Source organism: Desmodus rotundus, chromosome 4 (assembly GCF_022682495.2).
Source record: "Desmodus rotundus isolate HL8 chromosome 4, HLdesRot8A.1, whole genome shotgun sequence".
NCBI classification, from domain to species: domain Eukaryota; kingdom Metazoa; phylum Chordata; class Mammalia; order Chiroptera; family Phyllostomidae; genus Desmodus; species Desmodus rotundus.
This window is the reverse complement of record NC_071390.1, coordinates 11,563,343-11,587,512: the sequence shown is the minus strand read 5'-3', so window position 1 is coordinate 11,587,512 and position 24,170 is coordinate 11,563,343. Positions and strand designations below refer to the sequence as shown.

The window sequence follows — 24,170 nt, the reverse complement described above, 5'->3', positions numbered from 1 at the left end:
TTGAGTTTATTTCCAGCCATTTATAAGCAAACAAAAATATTGCATTCCGCACACTACATATCACCTGCTTCCACAAGTAAAACACCCAGACCAACAAGATGAATAAGAAAAAAAAGAATCTCTTCCTGTCAGTGGCTTTGAGTCAGTTACTTCACTTCACTGTGCCTCAGTTTCCTCATCTTTCGAATGGGGGCATAATATTTTATGGTCTGAATGTTTGAGTCCCCACCAAATTTACATGTTAAAATTCTAGCCCCCAAAGGCGATGGTATTGGTAGGTGGGGTTGTGGGGGTGATTGGTCATAAGGGGGGAGCCCTCGAGAATAGGATTAGTGCTGTTATAAAAGAGACCCCCACAGAGCTCCCTCTCACCATGTGGGGACAGAGCCAGAAAGTGCCAGCAACGAACCAGGACGAGGACACTCAACCAAAACGTGACCAGGGACAGTACCTTGACCTCGGGCTTCCCAGCCTCCAGAGCTGTGAGCAATAAATTTCAGTTTATAAACCTCCCAGTGTGTCTAGTATTTTGCTACAGCAGCTCAAAAGTCCAAGACATATCTCGAGGATTGTAAATCAATTAATCTGTATAAAAATGCTAGAACACTGCTTGGCACATAGCACCTCGATAAATGTTAGTTTCTGTAATTATTACAATGACTACTGCTACTAAGAAGTAGTATACTTTTAAAGTTATTATTACCATCATTGTAAGTGAGGATATAAGTAGTAACACTGATGTGGTTAAAGCAAATTTAAAGCAATTAGAAAAAGGTAACTTGAAAGTAACGTTGCTTAAAAATGAAGATTTAAAACAGCTTCCGGAACTAAGAATTTATATTCCACTGGCCTTGATTTAGGGGCAATGAAACCTAGGTAGTCTGGGGGTTATGGACTCCAGGTCCTGAGGGTCTGTGTGGAAATACCCTCAGACTGAGTGGCTCAATTAGCTATTAAGGACATCAAATAGTTTAGAGCTCTGGAAAACTAAAGGTCAGTAGTGGAACTACTTGTACTTTTTAAAGTTCAAATTGCCAAACTAAAATACACGGCCAGGTTTCTTGCATAAATTAGACATTTCCATCTTGGAGCTTCCTGCAAAATAACGCCTTGACACTCAATTTTCAATCACTGCACGTGGCAAGATAATTGTTTAGTTGTCTTCTCTATTTTTTTCTTTTTCCAAAGCATGGGGAATTCTTAACCTTCTAAAAATCAAATTAGCCACTTACGAAACTGCTCCAGGGAAGTAAGTTAACTGTGACAGTGGAAGACACACTTAAACGATACATTAAACCCCCGGCATTGGTGTTAAAGGGCAGGCCTGGCTGAGCAAGGCTACAGCTGCCTCTGCCTCCCGCCGCCCAGCGTGGACTCTTATTTGTGTGGGCTGATCTGCAGGAAGGATGCTAGACCCTGGGCAATGGAGGCAGGACGGTCCGTTTCTCAGCCCTGCTAGACGGGCAAAGACCTCTATAGAAGGAGGGGCTGATGCTTTCTGCAGGGACTTAATGAAACATAAAAACCTAAAGTAGAAATAGGGTTCCTCTGGGGTCTCACGTGGCAAACTGAGATAAGAAGTTGAGGAGAAGACTCTTTTCAGTTCTTTAAGGACCATCAGGGATGCAGCCCCTGCAGGCAACCAAACTGGGCCTCTTAGGAAACCAAGAGACGTCGCTGGGGCACAGAAAGAAGTTCCGTGATGGGATCCCAGCTGGCGTTAGGTCACCACGGCCTCCTTGTGGTCACGCCCTAGGGAGGGGAGTGGCATAGAATCATAGGGAAGCGGCTGTGGTTTGGAGTCAGGCCTGCTGGGTTCCAATCAAAGGAAAGTCAAAGTTTTCCTTCTACCTCAGGGGCCAATGATTCTCAGGCTCTGTTTCTATCTCTTCCTTCGATGGTCAACCTCCAAACTGCAGAGCCGTGTTCCTCACCTATATGGGGAGAAGGGCCAGGTATTCATTCATTCATTCATTCCTCACCCAAGGACAATTTTTCATTGCTTTTAGAGAAAGGGGGAGGGAAAGAGAGAAGCCTTGATGTGAGAAACATCAATTGGTTGCCTTCTCGTTCACGCCCCAATCAGGGATCGAACCTACAACCTGGTATGTGCCCTGACCAGAAAGCGAACCCACAACCTTTCAGTCTACAGGAGGACGCTCCAACCAGCTGAGCCACACTGGCCAGAGCCCAGGTGTTTTTTTCTTTAACTTACAATCCACTGTGGAACGCTATTATTATAAAATGCAATAAAACTGGATTATGGAACAATGAAATCAAAGAGCATAGAGAATACAACGTTTGCTATAAAAGTTCCAAAACCTTACTCTCAGTTATGTTTTTTTGCACTGGGGACCATTACCAGCGGGTGTGGGAGGGCACCAGGCTGTGGACCTGCTTCGAGTAGTACTGTTGTAGAGAATGCCAGCATCTTCTCCACCTTCTCTTCCTGGGTAATGTCCCCAAGCTTCACGCTGACAAATCCTCAATTTAAAGCTCTCTTTGGACCCTTCCCCAAGATGCGCAGGTGTCCAGCTGCCTGTCTGACCACCCTCTTGGACGTCTCAGGAGCTTCTCAAATTAATACATTCTAACCAAATTCAAGATGCTATCCCCACTCCAAAACCTGTTCTACCTATCTCTCCCTCTCCCCCTAAACAGAACCACACCCTCACTCTCCCCAGGTGCCCTCTCCCTCTGGGTCTGACTCCATTTCATCAGCAATTCTTGTCAACTCCCTCTTCGACATATTCCGTGAATCTGTCTGCTTGTCTTCCCTCCACTGCCCCACCCGCCTCCAAGCCACCATCCTCTCTCCCCTACATCACAGAAAGGCTCCCCAGGTGTTCCCCCTGATGTCGCTCCTGCCTACCTGTAACAGACAATCCACAAAGCAGCCAAAGTGAAGTTTTAAGATGTGAGTCAAATCGCATCACATCCCTGCTTAAAACCCTTCTACTAAGTGATTTTTGAAGCCCACTGAATATTTTATCATTGCTGCATTTATTTAATTTTAAATATTATAAAAATCAGTTAGTTGCCAAATGCTTAAGAACTGTAACAACTGTCTTTTGTTCCAAACACACAGAAAATGTGGAGAGACACAGTATTTTGTGTTTCATCACTGCATTATTTGAGCTTATTTCCAACCATTTACAAGCAAAACAAAACAAAAATACCATATTCTGCACACTGTGTATCACCTGCTTCCACCTATAAAACATCCAGAGCAGCAAGTTGAATGTGAAAAAAACCCCACAACAAAACCTCTTCCTGATTCAGGAAGAATCCTGACTTTGAGCCAGTGAAACCCCGCCCCCCAGTGTGTTTTTATTTCTGTCCGAATAAAATCAAACTCTGTTACTATGGCACACAAGACCCGACCTAACCTGGGCCCAGCCTCCCTCCAGCTTCCTCTCTGTTTTCATTCTGGCCACACAGTTCTTGCAGAAACACACCAAGCTCCTTTCTGCTCAGCAAATCCTGTTTGCCATCCCCTCTGCCTGGCACATGATCTTTAGGGGGCTGGCTCCCCTTTTCATTCTGATCTCAGCTCAAAGGTGCCTTCTCCAAACGGCTTCCCCAGCACCAGAGAGGCCCACCCACATTCAAGTCACTCTCTTTCACGTCACCATAGTTTCCTTTCATCACAGCCTCTACCACTATCTGAAATTATCTTTTCTGTGTCTTTGGCCTGTCTCCATCTCCCTCGGCCCCCTGAGTATTTATTACAAACCTGAGAACAGAAGCCCCTAACTGTTCACTGCTACCGCCCAGCACTTGAACAGTACGTCAAAGATGGTTGGCGCACAAAAATATCTGTTGCATCAATAAATAGATGATTCTGAGAAATGCCACTTAATAGCCCTGTAAGTCTACAACCTCAGTGCCTCTGTTTCTTCGTCTATAAAACAGATATACTAACTAATGCCTACCCGATCTAGTAGCTGTGAGGATTCATTCATTCAGAAACAAAGTAACGTAAGTAAAGCACTTGGCTGCAGGCTTTGTGGCAGTATTCTGTGAGTGGTGTCTCAAAAGCATAGTTGATCCTTGAACAGCACAGGTTTGAACTGCATGGGTCCAGTTTTGTGCAGATGTTTTTCAGCATATACACACAGTATATGTATTTTTCTCTTCCTTGTGATTCTAGTAACATTTCCTTTTCTCTAGCTTGTGTTATTGTGAGAATACAGCATATAATGCACAATGTGTGAATCGACTATTTATGTCATCAGTAAGACTTTGGGTCAAGAGTGAGCTATTAGTAGCAACGTGTTGGGGGGACTCAAAAGTTATACATGGATTTTCAACTGCACAGGGGGTCAGTGCCCCTAACTCTCACATTGTTTCAAGGGTCCACTGTAAATTGTACGCAGCGATGAGTGATAAGGAACTTATACTAGAACAGGTGAAGTTATTCACAGCACGTATGAGATGCTTCCTTGGTTCTGCCAGAAAAGGTGGGGCAGAGACTTCCAGAGGGGAAAATGCTGAATTCTTCTAATTTTTCATGTGAGGGCTACTGCGCCAGCAAAATCTGGGTACTTACATAAATCTGCCCTCGTTTGTGCTCACTGGCTGGTGGGCCCTGGGGGAGCTGGGTGCGCACTTGCATTTATGCATCTGTCGCACTAAAATGCCGAGCCGGGCCTGCAGATGTCTGCATAGAACTGGAAATCCCATTTAATTTTACGTTTAGAATGAACCTTACTTGAGAACCTACCAGTATCCTCAAACATAGAAATGACTCCAGTTTTAGAATCTCTTTCAAAGGAAATGGGTGATAAACAATCTTGTTCTTTTTTGTAACGTTCAACTTATACTAAAAGCAGAGGAAAAATAGAACGTGTTCTTTCTGATCGTTCCCTCAGGTCATCTTGTCATAAAATTCACGTAGAGGGCGTTAGCACCAGACAGCATCTAAAGCAAGGGTCATCGATTTCACTCTCCAGCATTATTATTAACTCCCTGATCCTGCCCACTTTCAAGAGTGTATCTGACCAAGGGCCAGCTTGTTTAGTTCAGTGACATCCTACTCCTAAACTGATCCATTTTACTTCGAGGCTTTGATGTCTTTTCCTGATGCTCTTGTAAATCTGTGTTTATCACTAATTTCAGTTGAATGGATAAGGAGTGAGACCATATTGGGAGCCCCTACCCAACGTGGCTCCTAACAGTACATCGAGGGTGTTAGAGAAGGGGTGAGGGTGGCAATTGAACAGTTCCCTGGAGAGCTGGAGCTCCTCCTGTCTACCCCCTTGTTTGATGAGTAGGGAGCTACAGGCGTACAAGAGCAAAGAACTAGGCGTGCATCTGTGCGAGCTGGTTGATTTTTTTTCATGCTTTAAAAGAGAAAGAGAGAGAGAGAAAACGGTTAATTATGAGCATTTGTACAAATTGTTACTTCAAGGCTTATTATGTCAACAAACTGCACTTTGGCTTCCCAGTCCTGGCATTTCAACAAGATCGATTCAACTAGATCAAATACTCACAGAGAGCCAGACACTGGCCTCCCTATTCTTCAACTTGCAGGCACATCGGGCGGAAGGGAACACTGACTCCACTGGCTCATAAAGGTCAGCACTTGACGTGTTAACTCAGGGCACTGAACAGAATTGTTACAAAGTGGGTGGATTCCAAGGAGAAAGAAGAAGAAACCACCCAAACTCTTCCACTGCTATCTTTCACTTCCTGAAAAGGAAACCGAAGTCTAGACTAAGGTATCCATTGATTATTGACTTCATGTTGTTATCAATTTTTAGAAAGGAGTGTGTAGGGTTTTTTTTCCAAAGATTTTATGTATTTATTTTTAGGGAGAGGAAAAGGAAAGGAGAAAGGGAGAGAAACATCGATCAGTTGCCTCTTGTATGTGCCCCAACTGGGGACCAAACCTGCAACACAGGCATGGGCCCTGACCCAGAATTGAACCGGTGACCTTTTGTTTTTCGGGACAAGACCCAATTGAGCCGCCCCGGTCACACGCTCCTGTATGCTACTTGATTCCTGCTTAGGCCTATCCCTGCAGTTTAAAAGCTGCTTTGCCCTCCTGCTTCCTCCTCCAAAGCAAACCTCATTTCTCCTCAATGCTGGCTAATTTAAGTCAAGCCAAAAGAAAAACAATCATTAAATGAAATCATTTATAAGACCTTTCCATGACCCCACATTGTGAAAGAGGATGCTGGTTAACACAATCCAGTCTTTGATCAATATAACTTCAGGCAACACAGAAGGGATATTTTCAAAATTCTAAACCATGCCACTAACTTACATGAGACAGTCCCCCTCAGGTTTCACGGCCATTATAGAATAACAATGACCAGCATTTTCTTCTTTGAAAAGCTGATGTGACTGCTTTAATCAGAACCCTATCTCTCACAGTATTTATTTTTTTAATTTTTGAAGACTTACTTATTTTTAGAGAGAGGGGTAGGGAGGGAGAAAGAGAGGGAGAGAAATATTGATGTGTGAGAGAAACACTGATCAGTTGCCTCTTGCATGCACCCCAAACAGGGCCCGGGCCTGCAACCCAGGCATGTGCCCTGACCGGGAATCGAACCCACGACCTTTTGCTTTGCAGTACGATGTTCAACCAACTGAGCCACGCTGGTCAGGGTTCTCACAGTATTTTAACTTGACTCATATAATGATGATAATTAACAAATAAATAATAAAGTGAGGGGAAGAACTCACACTCACCCAGCACTTTCCAGACGTGAGGCAGTTGACACGACTATCTCACTTGACCTGCACACTCACTCCCCAGATTTGGTGAAGTAGTCATTACTATCGCCCTTTTACAGAGGGGAGGGTCTGAGGCAAGGAAGATTCACGTCCTGAAGTTCACATAAGCAGTAAGAGGCAGAGGCAAAATCTTAACTCAAAAACTCGTGCTTTTTTTTTGTATGTTTTGTTGTCTCATAATTTCAGCTCAAAAAACATTTATTAAGCTCCTGCTAGGTACACAGCACCATGCTAATTTTTTTTCAAATGGGCAAGACACACTGGGCAGTCTGACAGACTGAGGTCTGAATCTCAGCTCTGCCATTTCCCAGCTGGGTGACCTCAGGCAAGTTGCTTAACTGCCCTGAGTCTTACTCGCCTCGTGTTCAAAATAGAGTTTTTGTTAGGATAAAATATAATGTTTCTAAATAGTAATTGCTGATGGTCATTGAGTGTTTGTTACTGCCAAGCACTGTTTGACCCCATGTAATTCCTCGACAACCCTATGAGGCACTTGCTACTTACGAGGAAATACGCACAGAGAAGTAGGGGCACTTGTCCACGGTTACCCAGCTGTAAGTGGCAGTGCTGGGATCTGAGCCTAGACTCTAACTACCAGGCTATATCGCCTCTCACTGACCGGTACACAGAGAGGAGTCAACAAATGGTAGTTTAAAAAAATGGTTGCCTGCTAAGTACAAGGGATGCAATTTCAAAAGCATGTAAGTCTCTATAATGCAAAGAAGATTATTATTACTCAAGATGAGAGACTCCAAAAAACAAGAAGGTCCTCTCTTTCTCTCTCTCTCTCTCCAAAGTCATCATAGCTTGTTGTAAATGGATTGTAAATCACGCAGTAACGTAGAGAGCCCAGAAAGAGACTCAAGCATCTATAGAAACAATACATGAAAGAAACGGTCGTACAGACCGGAGAGGAAAGGGACGGGAATAAATACATAAATAAGTAAGTAAGTAAATAAACAAATAAAGTAAATGTCATCATAGCACATACAATGGACCTTAAAAAACAGACAGCATCTTGTCAGAAATTCATGAAGAGAAGGGTATTCCAAGTGGACAGAGTAGAAAACGCAGCTGTAAGCAAAGGTTTCGGAGAAGTGAAATGAACCACCCAGGCCCGAAGAAGCTTTGACAAGCGCGTGAGAGGAATGTAAAGGCCATTTGCGCGATGGAGGTGGCGTGGCGGGGGAGGGTCGTGCAAGTTTTCTGCATGGGGAGCCAGGGCAATCATGCATCGAGCTGTAGAGAATTAATTAGTTCAGAGGTCGTTTCTGCTGTGGGTGCGCCTGCCTCTCCTCTCTGCTCAATGCGTATGCACAGCCAATGCATTTGCCTCTTTCCTCCAAAGGAATTAAAAACATCCTGGTATTAGAGGGAAATGGGGGGGTGCGGGAGGCAGAAGAGGGTAAAGGGGGGATAAATGGTGATGGAAGGAGACTTGACTTGTCGTGGTGAACACACAATACAACACACAGATGATGTTTTATAGAAATTGTACACTTAAAACCTATATAATTGTACTAACCCCAATCAATTCAATAAAAAAGGAAAAAGACACACCCTGGAACTTATCTATAAAGATTGCAATGGTGGAGGAATCTGAACGTAATGCAAGGGGCTCGCGGGGTCGTGGAAGCTTGCTGACCAGGGAGCCAGACAGCCGAGGCCAGTCCGTGGAAAGTTAACAGGCAGGGACACGTAGCACGGAGTACAAAGGGGATATGAGCGATACTGATGACAGCTGCCCATTCATACAAACGACCCAGTTTACAATTTTGATGGCTTTCTTTACATTGTTAAAATTACGGAAGAGCATTTCCTGAAATTAATTACTTAAAAGGCTTTATTAGACATTGATCACACTTTATTAGACGTAATATCACACTCGAACTGCTGAACTGCCAAAACAATGAGGAAAAAATTACAAATCATGCGAAGTCCTGTGCTCGAATCACTTTCAATTTGACAGGAATCATGAGCTAACTGTGAAGACATGGGCTGTCTATTTCTGTAGCTATCATTTATGTGTATCATTTTTCAGTTCTGAAAAAGCACACATACCTGAAAATACGTGTGACCAGCTTACCATAGGCAACCTGCGCAAACGCGATCCGGAAGGAAAAGTGCAATTCAATTCTGAAATTCTGCCTCTACGGACAGATACACAGAGACAGACACAAAGACAACAATGAAAACGTTCTCTCTGCACATTTTTACACAGCCCCGGGCCTTCGGAGGTTGTCCGGGCTGCGCGTGCCTGTCTCACGCTCTGTTCAATGTGTATGCGTGGCCGATGAACTCGTCTCTTCCCTCTGTTTTATCTGCTTTCAAAAGCATTGAACTGTCCTGGTGCCTATCACAGGAGAGCAGGCAAGGATGGCGGCTGAGACTCCTGACAGCCAGCCGTCCACCTGCACAGAATCTCTGTCCTACGGGATTGGTTGCTATCTCAAAAAGCCTACCCGAATCAAACATTTAATTGATATAGCATTCCAAAATTCATGGGTACGCTGAAAATATAATGATTTATCATCAGGCATCTTGATTTCTCAGCCCAGTCACACCCTTCACGGGGTGGTTATCTAGTTTTACAGCTTTTCCTTTCTGCACTCACAGAAGGAAGGGGTTTGCCTTCCTCTAGGAGTTATTCTTCTGAAAGATATCAAGTGTTCTATGCCAAATGTCGGGCGACGACCACCCACTAGCTGTCGGCTACGTTTGCTTCTTTCTTGTCCCAACAATGTAAGTGATCTGTGGGACAGGATACATAGCTTGTTTGCCAGCTACAGATGGTGACAGGAGCCAGAGCTAAACTTAATTCATACGGCACTCACAAATTAAAACCATAAACACACACTCGCTGGCCAGGACTGGGGCGAGGGGAGTGAGGTGCCGAGGGTGCAAAAGTGAAGGAGGCATCACTCTGGGGGGGGGGGGCGTGCCTCACTCCGCTCACCCTGGTCCTGACCCTACAGGCACCACAAAACCCAAGGGTGACCTAACGCTACACAAACAAACAAGTCAAAGCCATAGATCAGGGTTTCTCGTGTTTTCTTTAAAGATATATTCCGTTCAGGTCAACATTGAACAAAAGTGTGTTCGTCTGCTCAACACCCTCCAGTGGTTCCCATCTCACTCAGAGTAAAAGCCGAAGTCCTTCTGTTGGTTCAGAAGATAGCACAGGACTGATCCCCAGTTCCCCCAGAACCCCCAGACCCCACCATCCCTCTGGCCCCCTCCTACCAATCCTCACTGTGCCTGAAAGAGTCCAGGCACATTCCTGACTCAGGATTGCAATGGCTGTTCCCTCTAAACAAGAATCTCTTACTCCAGATCCTTGCATGATTTATTTTCTCTCCTCCTCCTCTTTGTTTACACGTCATCCTCACAACGAAGCCGTCCCTGATTGTCCGTCTCCCATTCTCCACCCCCACCCCTGCTTCATCTCTCCAGACTGCTCATCACCATCTGAGATGCTATGTATTTTATTTACTTACATTTCATAAATATAATTTTTACATAAATAAAATAACTCAAAACGTAAGCTCTGTTTTAGACACTGCTGCAGCTACTGCCCTTAAGCCAATAGGTGCTCAATAAATATTTGTGAAATGGATGTACTAGGTACGAGGGAGACAGCTTTGACTCAGCTATTGTTCCCACTACTCAGGGAGTAATAGTATCCATGCATAAAGCTCCCCAAGTCAAGTCAACCTGTCAAATTATTTCCACTAGGTTCTTTGTCATCGGTCATAACCTTATGAAATCATTACCGACATTACGTTAGAGAAATAAATGTCAACATTATTCATAATAAGAGCACATATATGTATAATTTAGGTTAAGCAGAATACAAAACTCAGGGAAAGACTAGGAAATAAATTTGAAAAGAGACAGATTAGGAAAGTAAAATGTTATTGATAGTATTCTGAACAATCCTAAGGGTAGACAGTATATTCCCCTTCTGCCACAGCTCTATGTCCTCAATATGCATGACCTCCAAAAGCATTCCACTGAATTTTTAAAGTATATTACATATGACAACAAACAATTTCCTACAAAACATCTTTCCTCTAACACTCTACTAATGAAATAAATTTCAACTGTCATCCCTCTTATGTAACCTAGTCAATAAGATAGTAAAATAATTTTCAAAAAAAAATTTGTCCTAGCAGACTTCAAGTCATATTTTATAGATGACATCTAGCATGCCACCATCAATTTCTTGAAGAACATTTTATTCTGCAATAAATAACACAAAGTGGAAATCATTGTGTTTACTACAAAAACAGCCAATGCGTATGTAAGAGCCTTTTCCCTGACTTATCGATCAATACTTCCTTTTCTTAATTGAGAAAGATGTTGTATAATTTGACCATCACATTCCAAAGACTGGAGTACTTGATGGAGAACCTGACTTAACTACCAAATTCATCAAAAGGAAGACAAAGAAAAATGTTCAGTCACTGATGCCTTCCTGCAAAGTCAAGGAACTGTATTAGGTAAACAAATGCTACTCTGAGTGAGCACGAAAGTAGGTAATCCTCATTCCTCAACTTTGCATTTCCTCTTTGCCAAGTAAACACATATTTTTGTTTGTTACAGAAACAACAGAAAGAGACATGGAAGAAACAAAGATATGGACATTTTCCTAGTTCTTTCTACTCCACACGAAAGTTGGTATTTAAATTTTTGTAAGTTAGAGTTGATATTCTTATATTAAGCCTTACCAGTCAATGCTTCTCAATAAATTATTCCAACAAACCTAATGAACATCATTTGATCCTTTCTAAGAGCAAAGTGGGCCCACTCTTAGGTTTAGCTTTGGGGTCCTCAACCAGAAAATGTTATAAGCATCATTAAAAATGGTACACAGCAACCAACTCAAGAAGGAGTTTCATTTTTTCTGGCTTAAGGCCACCAAAGCCAACACGGGTTTCTAGGGAATGGTACCAGCTCTCCTAGTAAACCAGGAGTCCTTTCTTGCAAAAGCAAAAGTGGCCATCCTGGACTGGACGCGGATGCGGAGCAGGGCTCCCGGGGGAGGGTCCGGTGTGCGGTGCGCTCACGCCCGCCTGCTCACTCCGCTCGAGCGGCAGCACTCCAGGCCGAGCCCCAGCCTCCCAGCTCATCAGGCTCTTCCTCCCGTGCAGCACCTGCCACTTTGCTTATTTTAAAACGGGGATATTTGTTCTCAACCTAAAAAAGAATTAATTTTCAGGGGTTTTTTTCTTACTTGAGGGTAACAAGGGACCATGGATAAGAATAAATAATCCAGCCTTTGGGGAATACATCAGCACCAGACTATTTTGTTACTATCTTGTCCTAAAAACAATGGATCGATCTAGAGAAAATTAATCGCAAACAGGCAATGAGGCTGGCTTTAGATGAAGTGAGAGAAAATAAGTATTCTTTTTGTTTTCTGGGCTAGAAGGGGTCTTTCCCTTGGCATAAATGAAACAAACTTCTATAACATTTTCTGGTGCTGCCGAAATAAGCCACTCCTGGCTGGGCAGAGACTGAATGGAGCAAGGCGGGAGGGAGTGCAGGAGAGGGTCAGGGCAAGCCAACCACAGGGGGTGTTTGACTTGTTGGCTGGACCACAATCCCTTACCGTTTTCTCTGAGCCATCAGGAAAACCTCATTGCAGGTTACAGTCTAATGCCTATGGCTACAGCCTAAAAATCTCAGCACACAGATGTTCATTGCAACACTGACTGCAAAAGCAAACAAAGTATCTATCAACAAAGGACTATTCAGTCAGGTCTGGTGTAACCATATGCTTGAACACTATGCAGCCGTCATAAAAAGATAAGCTGTATCTGTATGTACTACTGTGGAAAGAGCTCAATATATATAATATAAAAAAGGCAATGTTTTTTTTTTAAATGTAAGTAGGTAGGTAGCATTAATGGATCAATTTTAGTGTCTTTGCATATCTATAACTTTTCTCTTGAAATGAATCTCAAAAAACCAAGAATATTTGTTAATTCAGGGGATAGAGAACTTTCAGTCATCATTTATATTATTTAAATTGTTCAGCTTCAATGTAACTATATATATATTTTCCTCTTTTATATCAAAAGAGTTTCCCTGAGCCTGGCCAGTGTGACTCAGTTGGTTGGAGCATCATCTCATGGATCCCCGTCCGGGTGCAGGAGATCCCCATCTGGGTGTGTACAGGAGGCAGCGGATTAATGCTTCTCCCTCACATCGATGTTTCTCCCCCTACCCCTCATTCTAAAAGCAATGAAAAAAAAATATGTCTGTGGGTGAGGATAAGAGTTTCTCTGGACAGTGAGATAATAGCTCTTAGTCTTGAAAATAAGCTTTTTGCGTTTGAGCTTTTAATTAGTTTTCTAAATTGCACCTTTGTATCAGTTATTCTATGGTAAAGAACCTCTGGCCAAAGTAGCTCAGAGATTCCTGGCCAGGACAGGACGGGGAGCAGGGTCTGGGGAGGGGGGACGGGGTGGAAGTGATCAGAGGCCCCAGCAAAACAGTTTCATATTGTGTTTTAATATTCCGTAGAGTTGCTCTCCCTTAATTACACTTCTTTGTCAGAATTTCACTTATTTTGTTTTACAAAATTAATGATAGTATCACTTCTCCATGTCTCTAAAAAAAGATTCTCCTGCGATTCTATTTGGAATTTTATTTCTTATACAGAGATACTTCAAGAAAATGAACATTTTTACAGTATTGTGTCATTTTATCCAAGAGCATAGTAGGTCTCTCCAAGGTCTGAAATCTTTTATGTCTCTCAATGTAGTTTAAAATTTTTCCTCGATTCTTGCATAGTATATTTAACTTCAAATATCTTATTCCTAGTGTTTAATATGCCTAACTATCATTTTTAAATTTTAAAAACATGCCGCTTCCTATGTCTGGAATACTTTCCCACCACTTCTCCGTCTGACAAGCTGCACTCATTCTTCAAGGGCTCATTCCAGTATCACTTGTTTCGGTCCCATAGCCACCCAATCAGGATGGCGCAGGGCCCCTCCTCTGTGCTCCTGCGACACCTTGAATGTGCCTCCATCACACCAGGTCACAGTGTGCTACAAATTCCATACAAAGGTCTCTCACCATCCTTAGTCTGGGAGTTTTGTAAGTAGAGGCATGGATATCTCCCCCTCCAGAGCCTGGCTCAGAGCAAGAACTGCGATTTTGTCGAATGAATGAATGAATGAATGCATGCCATACTCATGGAATACACTTCTTCATGTTTCAGTAGTATTTTTGCAATGCTAACGATGATATTGCTGATAAGTGGCAGAATGTGGAATAATGTGATGACAGGTTTTTTTCCCCCTTAAACATAAGCCATGTTTAAAAATGCAGAAAATTATCTCACATAATGGGAAATCATAAATAATTAAGAAATGAAAACCAGATAGTTTATTTTCTGGCATGTGTTTCAGCCTAATGTAAAGAGGCAGCATTGTGATGGGTAAAACGTACTCTGGCATTAGCATGACCTGAATTTAAACCCTGATCCACCACTTATTTGCTCCAGGGGTGTCAAACTCATTTTCACCAGGAGCCACATCAGCCTCCCGGTTGCCTTCAAAGGGCCAAACGTAATTTTAGGACCGTATAAATGTAACTACTCCTTTACAGTTAAGCGAGAGCTCGGCACTGCCACCGGGTAGAAACAAGGGGCCAAGCTGGATAAAACAAGGTGGAGGGCGGGATCTGGCCTGGGGGGCCTTGTGTTTGCCACCTGTGAGGTAGATGATCTCAGGCACGTTTTTTACTTTGCTATGCCTCATTTTCTCTATCTGTAAAATGGGCATTATAAATATCTCCATAATAGAATGGCTAAGAGACATCTCAAACTTAAATGTCCAAAATGCTTGCTTCCCGCATGGCCCAACTCTCTCCTTCTACACTCTTCCTCATCCCAGAAAATGACATGCTATTCTCCCTTTTGCTAGAAAAATGGAGTTATCCACAATTCTCCTCTTTGTTTCACTCCACGCCTCCAATCCATCAGCAAGTCCTAGAAAGACTTCCTTAGAAATATTTCCAGAATCTAATGATTTCTCACCTGCTGTTCTCTTACCGCCTGGTCTACGCTGCCATCTTCTCTTGCTTTGACCATTATAATAGCCTCCTAACTGGTCTTCCCTTGCTTGTTACCCTACCTCTACGCTTGCTTACTACCATCTACTTTCCATATTGTTGACCAAGCCATCCTTTTAAATTACATCAAATCATGTCCCAACTCTGCTCAGAACTATCCTAGGGTTTTCTCTCTCACTCAGTGGCATCCAGAGGAAAACTCAAGTCCCCTTACTGGTCTACAGGAACAATTTGACAGCCCCCTCCCATGAGCTCTCTGACTTCAGCTCCATCTCTCTCCTCTGTACTCTCTGGTCCAGCCACACTAACAGGTAGACCTCAAGGTCTTTGATTACTTATCTCACAGCCTAGAAAACCCTTCTACCAGAACCCCCATGAACTCCTCACTTCCCTCGGGTTTCTGCTCCAATGTCACTTTATCAAAGAGGCCTTCCATCATCACCCCATATAAAATAAAACCATCCTACCCTCTCATCTCCCCAACATTCTCTCTTTCACTTTATCAAAGAGGCCTTCCATCATCACCCCATATAAAATAAAACTATCCCTACCCTCTCATCTCCCCAACATTCTCTCTTCTACTTGCTCTTCTTTATTCTCTTCATAACACTTCATCTCCACCTGCCACGTCTGGTAAGTGGCTGTCTCACCTCGGTATCTAGAACAACTTGAGCACTTAGTAGGTGTTCAACTAACACTTACTGAATAACAGGGTAGATGAGTACATTATTTATAACTACAATGCTATAATTTATATAAAGTGTCTAACCAGAATAGAGTCCCCTAAAATAAACAGTGACTCAGGAATTGTTGATAAAACTGAACCATCACTGGACCTCATGCTCACTACTCACCCCAAAGCTTAAGTGAATCAAGATAGCGATCCCCTTGTTTAATGCAGAGCCACCACACAAATTTCCCTAGAATCCATGTGAGATTTCCAGTCCCACCTCTCTTCTACGTTTCTTTTGTAACGTGTAAAAATTATGGCTTCCCCCCTCCCGCCTTCCCCCAGACTCTGGGACTCCTCTTCTTCTGTTCATTCCCATTTGGAGCTGAAAGCCAGAAATAGCTGTTTACTTCATTGTCCTCATTTCCTTTCATTGTTACCATTCAGTTCTCCAGTGGCTACCCTCTTGTGGATATGTTTTTAAAATGAATTCTCAATAAGTTGAGGAAAAAAGCACAACTAAAGACCTTGGACACTGTTTTAAGCAAATCATATTATAGGGTATTCCCTTCAAGGCAAACTATTTGTTAATTGACCCTAATACCATCCAATGGGTGGTTACATATATACCATCCAATACTATTCTCATATGTACCGATGTTAAAGAGCTGGAGAAAGAACACACTGTACAAAACAAAGAACTTTAATTATGAAATGTGAATAACAATAATTATGCAGGGAGAGCTCTTCCTCTTATGAGCTTAAGAATTTATCTAACAAAGGACCCAAATCATATGATCTCTACTCAATCAGCAAGTAATATTTAGTGCCTGACCCACAATTTCTGCTTTCAATTTTATTCTAATGCAGGGCCCAATAACACAAAAGATCTTATAAATATATCTACTAAATCATGTCTTGTCCACCCAATTATTATGAAACAAAATATGGACAATTTCCATAGAGTGGTAAATGCATATTAGATAATTTTGTCAATAAAATAATAAAATGGGCTGGGGAAATAAATCTCAAATACATTAGCAGAAAGTCATTACGTAGGTAGTGAGTCCAAGAGTAGGCGTAGGTAAACGAAGCCACATGTTTCAAAGCGGCTTTTATACCGCATTAACTGGAAGAGAGAGAGCCCCTCACTGAAATCGGCTGTGGAGGGGCCAAGAGCACTAAACATTTTCTTCCCACGATAGTCTTCCTCTAGATAATTTATCTCAATAGAAGGAAACTATCGTGTGAATTACCAAAAAAATTTCCAAAACTTCATTTGGGTTTTGACTTTGCACTAAATGTTATTGTTACTCTATAATGGTAATTACACCTGAGCCCGCCAACTTCCCATGAGAGGAAATAGCCTAGAAATGTGTGGGGTTAAAGGGCAGGAAATAGTCAGCCCAGTATTTAAGTTAAATTTTCGTGTATTTAGATAATTAATACACGACACAGCTAATACTATAGGCAGATATTCAGATAGTGACCAGAATTCTCCCTCTCAAGACAAAGGAATATATCGACACCAAAACAAATGGTGGCTAGAAATCCCACTGGTTAGGAGCCCACAGTCCCGGTTTACCTGAGAAGCCCCACTAAGCACCTGTTATCCCAGTATCCCATCAGGTTCAGCACTTGTCCCCCTAGACAGAAGTGTCCCATGTGGATAATAACTTGCATGGTACATATAAAATATAATATGGATTTAAATGTGAGCGGTAAGTAGTGACCAGCCCCTATTTGCCCCTGTCTCATCGAATCACAAATTCTAACACCCGTTAATATATTTCTCCATCCCAAAATCATGACAATCCTCACCCCCAAGTGCTCAATAAATATTTGTTAAATGACTTCATTAGTTAACACATTAACATCAGCAGCCCAGGAATGGATTTGGAGTAAGTCTGGCTACTCTAGGACAGAGGCTCAGTACGTACTAGCTGACTGAAAAACAGCGAGGAAGGTTACATGATCAAGAGAGTTGACCGCTGTGCATCACACCATCTTCTTGCTTGCTATCAAGAAATTTTCAAATAAATGGTTGGCGTTTCTAACTGTTCTTGGGGGAAAGGGGGCAGAAGAAAGCATATGTTTTCTTCACTGTGAAATCTCTTTTATATCTCCACCAGCTTCTACTTCATTCTCAATAAAGAAGCATGATAACAATTCGCACTAGCAAACAGTGAAGCAATCCTCAAATCTAATCTCTCTATTTTCTATTTTTAATAGTCTTATTTAATCTGCCTCAACCCTTCCTTGCCTTCCTCCCACCCTCCTCGAAAACAGTTTACCCTCCAGTTTGCAGGTGAATTGGTTTGGGCCCCAGCCGGTTATCCGACAGATGACGTTCGTATTCTAGACCATGAGACATTCCCGAAGGCAGCAAAGAGTCACCCTAACTCCAGGGCATGCACCACCATTGGGCCTGCAGGAGACGCAGGGCTTACTGTGTGTGTGGGGTAGAGCCACGGTGCTTTGTTAGCACCACGATGAGTGGACAAGATGGGCTGCAGGAGAAGAAAATAAAACTTCCAGATGCTTCTCAAGAAGTGCTTAAGGAAAGTGAACAAAACAGCTTCCTCATGGCACAAGCTGCTACCTACGGCTAGTGCTGTGCATTTGCAGCGAGAACAACACCACGGCACCACTCTAGTGAAGGCACCATGCCGTCAATTCCTAGTGATGTCATAAAATTTAATGAGTGCAGACAGGCAGCTGGATTTTCGATGATGTGTATTTGATTATGAATTCTAGGGGGGCTGAACCGACTTCTACGGGAAGGATGGCTGGCTGGCTGGCTGGCTGGCTGGCTGGATGTTATTCTTAAAGGCTGCTGCTTTGACGAGGGCAAAATGCTGGCCACTTTCATGCTTTTTCCTTTTCTACCCAAGAACAGTGGAAACCAGTGACTACGTGGACATCGGCGGCTACAGGTGAGGTACAGTTCAAGTCTTAATAAGTAGCGTCTTGTGACTGGAGCAACACAATGTCAAACTATCAAGTGACTCATCCTACCTATGTCCATGAACACTCATATGAATGAAGTCCGAGAAGAACTTGAAACCGCAGGCTCATGAAAAAGAAATGTTTCTCCCATAAAAGATGAGGAAGACTAATTTACCATCTGAGATTATACATTTTATAACAGTTCGTCTTTCATCTTAAAGGGCTCTATGCTTCAGTGCTGTCTTGCTCCTCTCTAGCACTGCAGGGACTAGTACTGTGCATGGAAAAATAGGATGAGTGACAAATGCACACTTCTTCCTGGGGAAATGGCCTTGCCCCCCCTCCAGCTGTGACCAGACACGTCGCTGGGCTCTTGGGCATTGGGCCCTCCCGGGTGCCAGCGTTCCTGGCACTGGGATGCTCTGGTGTCAGGTACGAACTAAAGATAAGGCTGAGATAGCCTAATCTGCCATATTGAAAGGAACCCAAGAGGCGGCTTGGGGCAAGATTTCTACTTATAAATGAGAATTGTGGTCAGGATAGAATGTAACTCACTGCAATATAACTTGGCAATAAAATACCATCTCTAATACTGCGGGTGGTTGAACAGCCAGGGGTGAGTTATTCTGAATGTACCGAGCACAGACCTCTCACTCCCCTTCTCTACCGCTGTACTTCCCGATTTAAGAAACGCCTTTGATGTAAAGGGTTACTGGTTTCACACACCATTCCCTCATCTTCCTCAGTCTTCTTTTCTTCCTCACTGCCAATCTGGTCCCCTCCCCATCCCCATCACAGACTCCTTCCTCCCCCCACACCCTGCACTTTGACCCCTCCTGAGAGGCACGCACAGCTTTCAGCACCCTGCCTGCCAAATTCCTACTCACCCTTCGAGACCCAACTCAGATTCCACCTCCTCTGTGAAGTGAAGCTCTTTCTGTTATCTTTGGTCACAGCGAGTTGACCCTCCCACACCAGTTTAATCACTCCTGCGTGACGATCGTTACCAGCTGTGCATATAACTTCTCACACACACGTGCGCACACACCTCAGTGTGAGTCCCTTTGGGCATGGGACTAGCCATTTCTCATTTTGTATACCTAGTCCCGAATAGAATAAGGCATGCTGTTGCATTAAGTGGTGTGAACTTCCAAATAACACCAGAAATATGTATATATTCATACAAGTTATTTGAACAAGATTTTGATTAATCCTCGAAACACAGACACACACATACTTAAACACACACACACAAATGACTTGCTACTTACAGCTTTAAATAGAAGAACTGGTTTAAGAATGGATTTTACTGCAAATTCAAGGACACTGTATCAGATGCATTAGAAGCATTGCCTATGGGCAAAGGGAGTGGGATCGGGGGGTGGGGATAAAAATGTATCAATAAATACGTTAAACGAGAGGGCTCTAGTGAACTGCTGAGGATGGCGAGGCATGACCGAGAAGTATGACTGACTCAAGCTTCTTTATGTGAGGTCTCAAAATTTTTTAAAAAATGAAAAGCTGTTCACACATACAATATAGGGACTATTGAACCTTCTGAAAGTCTTTTCTGAACCACGATTCTCCCACATGTGACATCCTGATGTCAAAAACTAGTTCCTCCATGAAAAAAATATATATTTATTGAGTTGGAACCCATTTATCTTAAATGCAAAAAAAACTTCCAGGAAGTATAGTGTGTTGCTGTTTCTATTCTTTTAAACACCAGATTATGACTAAATAATTACCAGTGACTAAACGTGGCCATCAAATATCTCTTTGCAGTTTGATGAAGTGCTTAAGAGTTCTGTACCTCCAAGCGAGGAAAAACTGTAGCTGATACAGGCCAGAAAAATGGCCCCCAAATGACAGCAGATAAGAACCCTGGGTGCGTTGATCTGCACAACATCACCACGAAAGAAACTGATACAGGCAGTGATGCAACCAGTGGTGTAGCAGGCAGAGTTGCAGGAAGTAAGAGGGAGAAGAAGAGAGAGAACAATGCCCCTCCCCTTATGGTTCGCACACACATCTTTGTTGAGCTCTTCTGTAAACGTGGAAGCTGAAGAAGTCAGCAAAAATGAGTGTAGCCCTGGTTCCCACAGTGCCCCTGCACCCCAACCATTTGAGAGATCCACTCTCAGCAGAGCGCTTTGCTGCTGCTCTATCCAGTCGATGGCAGCCCTCACCCCCTCTGCCTTCTGTGGATACAGCCTGGCACGCAGCTTGGTCTGCAACCGAAACTACTCGCGCCAAAGTTTGGACATCCGAGGCCAGGGGTGCCCAACCACTGCCCTCATTCCTGCAGTCTCAGTCACAGAAAGGACAGGGAGCCCACATCCCTGCTCATTTCCTCTCCCCTTCCTCATTCCCAAATAAATGTCCATGAGGACATTTCTAAGCATATTGGAAATTCCAAATTACTTACAAAGGCCATTTCTTTTAAATCCCAAGAACAAGGCATTTTCTCTCTCTTCTTAGTAAATCAATGATTGTGATATTTACTATACTGTTAAAGGACTAATAATAGAGAGGCAGTAAGACAAAGTGGATGTGATCAGAAGTCAGACAGACCTGGGAGGAAAACAGGATCTGCCACTTTACTGAGGAAAATTGCACAATCCCTCAAACCTCAGTTCCTTCATCTGTACAATGGGGAGGTAAGAGCAGTATCTGCTTGACTCCATTATTATGAAGATAAAATGATACGTGTAAAGCGTCTGACATATACAAAACATCGATAACTGATGTTTCTTGTCATGGGTCCCCCCCACCCTTGCAAGATCAGTTAGACTTCAAACAGTTCAATGCTCATTACCAACATGGGGTCTGAAGGGGAAACCAACAGCTGAGTGAAATGTCTGTCTGACCCCAAATCATCCTGCTTGAAACCGGGTTCAAGGAGAAATATTTGAGAACTCAGTTTCAATCCAGAGCTCTCATCCTCTGAATCACTGGGTCCATCTTCACTCATGTCCTCAGACAAAACTCAGAGACCCTGTAGTAGGTGGGGCCAGAGACACGGTGAAACTGGGGCAAGTTCACCTAATGAACTTGACGCTTCCTCGGACATATTACGGGTCCCAGTAGTTACTTGGCTCCTATGGTGTGCAAGGGCCTGTGCTAAGGGTTTGCATGGTGTAAAGCTGGATCAGAAATAAACTCTGACCACAGAGCTTTACAGCCTAGGCGAGACGTCCCCCACCCCTTCGCCCCCCGTGTTCCTTGTGGTACTTAGGGCAGAGGTCAGGTCGGAAAGCCTCGGTCTCCGTAACACAGTTCGGAGACTGTACAGCTGAAGTCACTCAGAAGATCCTGTACACACACCCAGTTCCCTAAGATCGTATCTGCTCCATGTGGTTCTTTTCTTTCTCCGACATGCACAGATTATTAGGCGTCATTAGGCAGATAGTGTCTCAGGACCCCGTGTCCCATATCTACCGACGTAAATTCTGTCTTCCATCCAGCCCTTACCGCTCCATAACCGGGTGTGAAGCCAACCGACCACACCGCCAGATCGATGAAGACCAGTTTCCTTCAGACGAAATGTAAACATTCTGGCTAGAAATGACTCTGTTTCATGCTCCGCAATGAACCCTGAAAAGCTGCACTTGACTGTCCAGCACATGTAGTTAAATTCCTCAACTCCCCCTAACCTGCCCCCAAAGCAGGGTTCACCCTCCATAGTTTAAAAAAACAAACAAATTCTGCATCTCCTCCCACGAGCTTCAGAGTATCAAAGGGGTGGTACTTATTGCTTTCAAATACAGTTTCTAAAAATAATCAATATTTTCTTTAAATGCTTATGGCAAAGCAAGTCACTTGGTTGGATGGAACTGCTGGCAAGCTGCACAGTGATCTCTTCAACATTTCGCTCATAGTAGCAGCCGCTGAGCTACGACTAACCCCTCTCCCCAGCATCACTGCTGTCTCCAGATGGCAAGAAATAGACTCTCTTCGCTCTCGCCTGAAAAGATATTCTGATTTTTTTCTTTCACCCGGTTTCACCTGCAATAATTGTTTCGCTCCGGAAAGAAAATTGGGGAGTGGGGGGGAGTAATGTGAAGAGGAGTACAGGCAGGGAATTTACTTTTTTTATGGGGTGTAAGCACTGCAGCTTTAAATCTTACTGCATCAAGCCCTGGATTCCTTCCATAACCGAGCTGCAAAATGGTAACAAGAAAAGAGGAAAAAAATACCTCTTCCTCCCTCCAGGCCAGCCCTTCAGGCGGCTCCCCAGCAGGACAAGAGCAGCAAGCCCATCCCCCACGCCCTCCCAGCTCCGACCTGCAGCTGGTACAGGTGAGCCAGGCAAGGACTGACCTCCGCTCTCAGGCCTTGCCCACATCCGGGGGTCAAGGTCAAGGGCAAGGGCTTCCGTGCACCTCCGCAGCCGCCCAGAGCCCAGGGATCGGATGTCAAAGTTTCAGGCCGGATTAGGGCTGGTGTGGCTCTCGCAGCCTCCTGCCCTCCCGCACCTGCCTGGCTCGCCCTGGTCTGTGCCCTGCCCCTCTGGGCCCTGGGCACAGGGTCCGTGGAAGGTGCCCACCTGGTCCCTACTCACCCCTTGCGGACATGATTCAGGCAGCAGGAGCCGAAGCAGGGAGCACAGAAGAGAAACTGGGCAGGGCGTGGGGAGGAAAATATCCCCGAAACGCAAACCCGCGCGCGCACACACGCCAGCCCGTGGGAAGGCGGCTCGCAGCTCGGGGGATGCCTCTAGCTGGACACCTGGCCGCCTGGGGACGCAGCGGCCAAGGGGACCCGCCACGGGGCGCGGCAACACTGACAGCAAGCGGCCAGAGCAGGGCGGGGCCCGCCTCCCCGCCTCCCCCGCCAGCCTGGCCCGCCCACCGGGTCCTGGGGCCGCTGGGGACACGCTGTCCGCTCAGCTGTGACGCCAGGCGGGGCTTTTGTCCCTGGAGCCCGGTGTGGAGTGCAATAAAGGTGTTCGTCTCCTCCTCCCCAGACTTCTTAATTTAAATACTAACAAATAATAATATTGTTGCTGTTAGTAGTGGCGTTCCAGCCTCCTGCTTGGTCCCAGAGAAAAAGAAAGAAAGCTGTCCTGTTCCTTCCAGTAAATGATGCTCCTGAACGGAAGGGAAGACCTCAGCTGCCTGGGGGCTTGGCCCTTAGTGGGAAGAAGGCCGTGGGTGTTGGGCAGGCCGGTCAAAGCAAAATTAGAAACCAATGACCACCTTCAAAGTCAGCGGGGTGGGATGGGGCGGGATTTTCTTCCAGCCAAGCTTCAGATTAGTCCTGGAGCGCGGGGCTGGCCCAGCGGCAGTGTCTGGAGTTAACAACTACCCTCTGTAAGACACATTTAATTCATTGTGTCAATTCTGAAGTGTCAGCGCTGCGCTGGGCTGGAGAGTAGGGTGAACCCTCTACCCACACCCACTTCCTCTATATATTAGAGTAAAAAGGTGATAATACAAGAACAATCTCCACCTGCCCTGGAGATTTATCAACCAGAGCCTGATGCTAGTAAGCAACCTAACAAAAGCCACCCGATCCAGGAGTTCTAAAAGGAAGAAGGGGGATTCTAAGCGTGGAGGAGAAGAGGTGCAGTATCTTAGACTTCTAGGACTGGTGGGAAAATTCCAAGTGTCAGGAAGTCATACTCACTCCCTTCCCTGCCTTCTATTCCTCTGCACACTCTCACAGTAGAGGCTCTGGTTGTTGGCTATGTGGGCACTTCCCAAATCCATAGTGA

General features: G+C 44.3%; 1 protein-coding gene across 1 annotated transcript in view; it reads right to left on the bottom strand.

Annotated features, from left to right (window-relative positions):
* ABLIM1 (actin binding LIM protein 1) overlaps positions 1-23,251 on the bottom strand; it is a 258,566-nt gene extending 235,315 nt beyond the window's left edge. Inside the window, exon 1 of the mRNA XM_053923090.2 lies at positions 23,016-23,251. Coding sequence (XP_053779065.1) covers positions 23,016-23,028 — 13 coding nt within the window. The 5' untranslated portion in view covers positions 23,029-23,251. The remainder of the gene's footprint in view (positions 1-23,015) is intronic.
* Between the last annotated feature and the right edge of the window lie 919 nt (positions 23,252-24,170).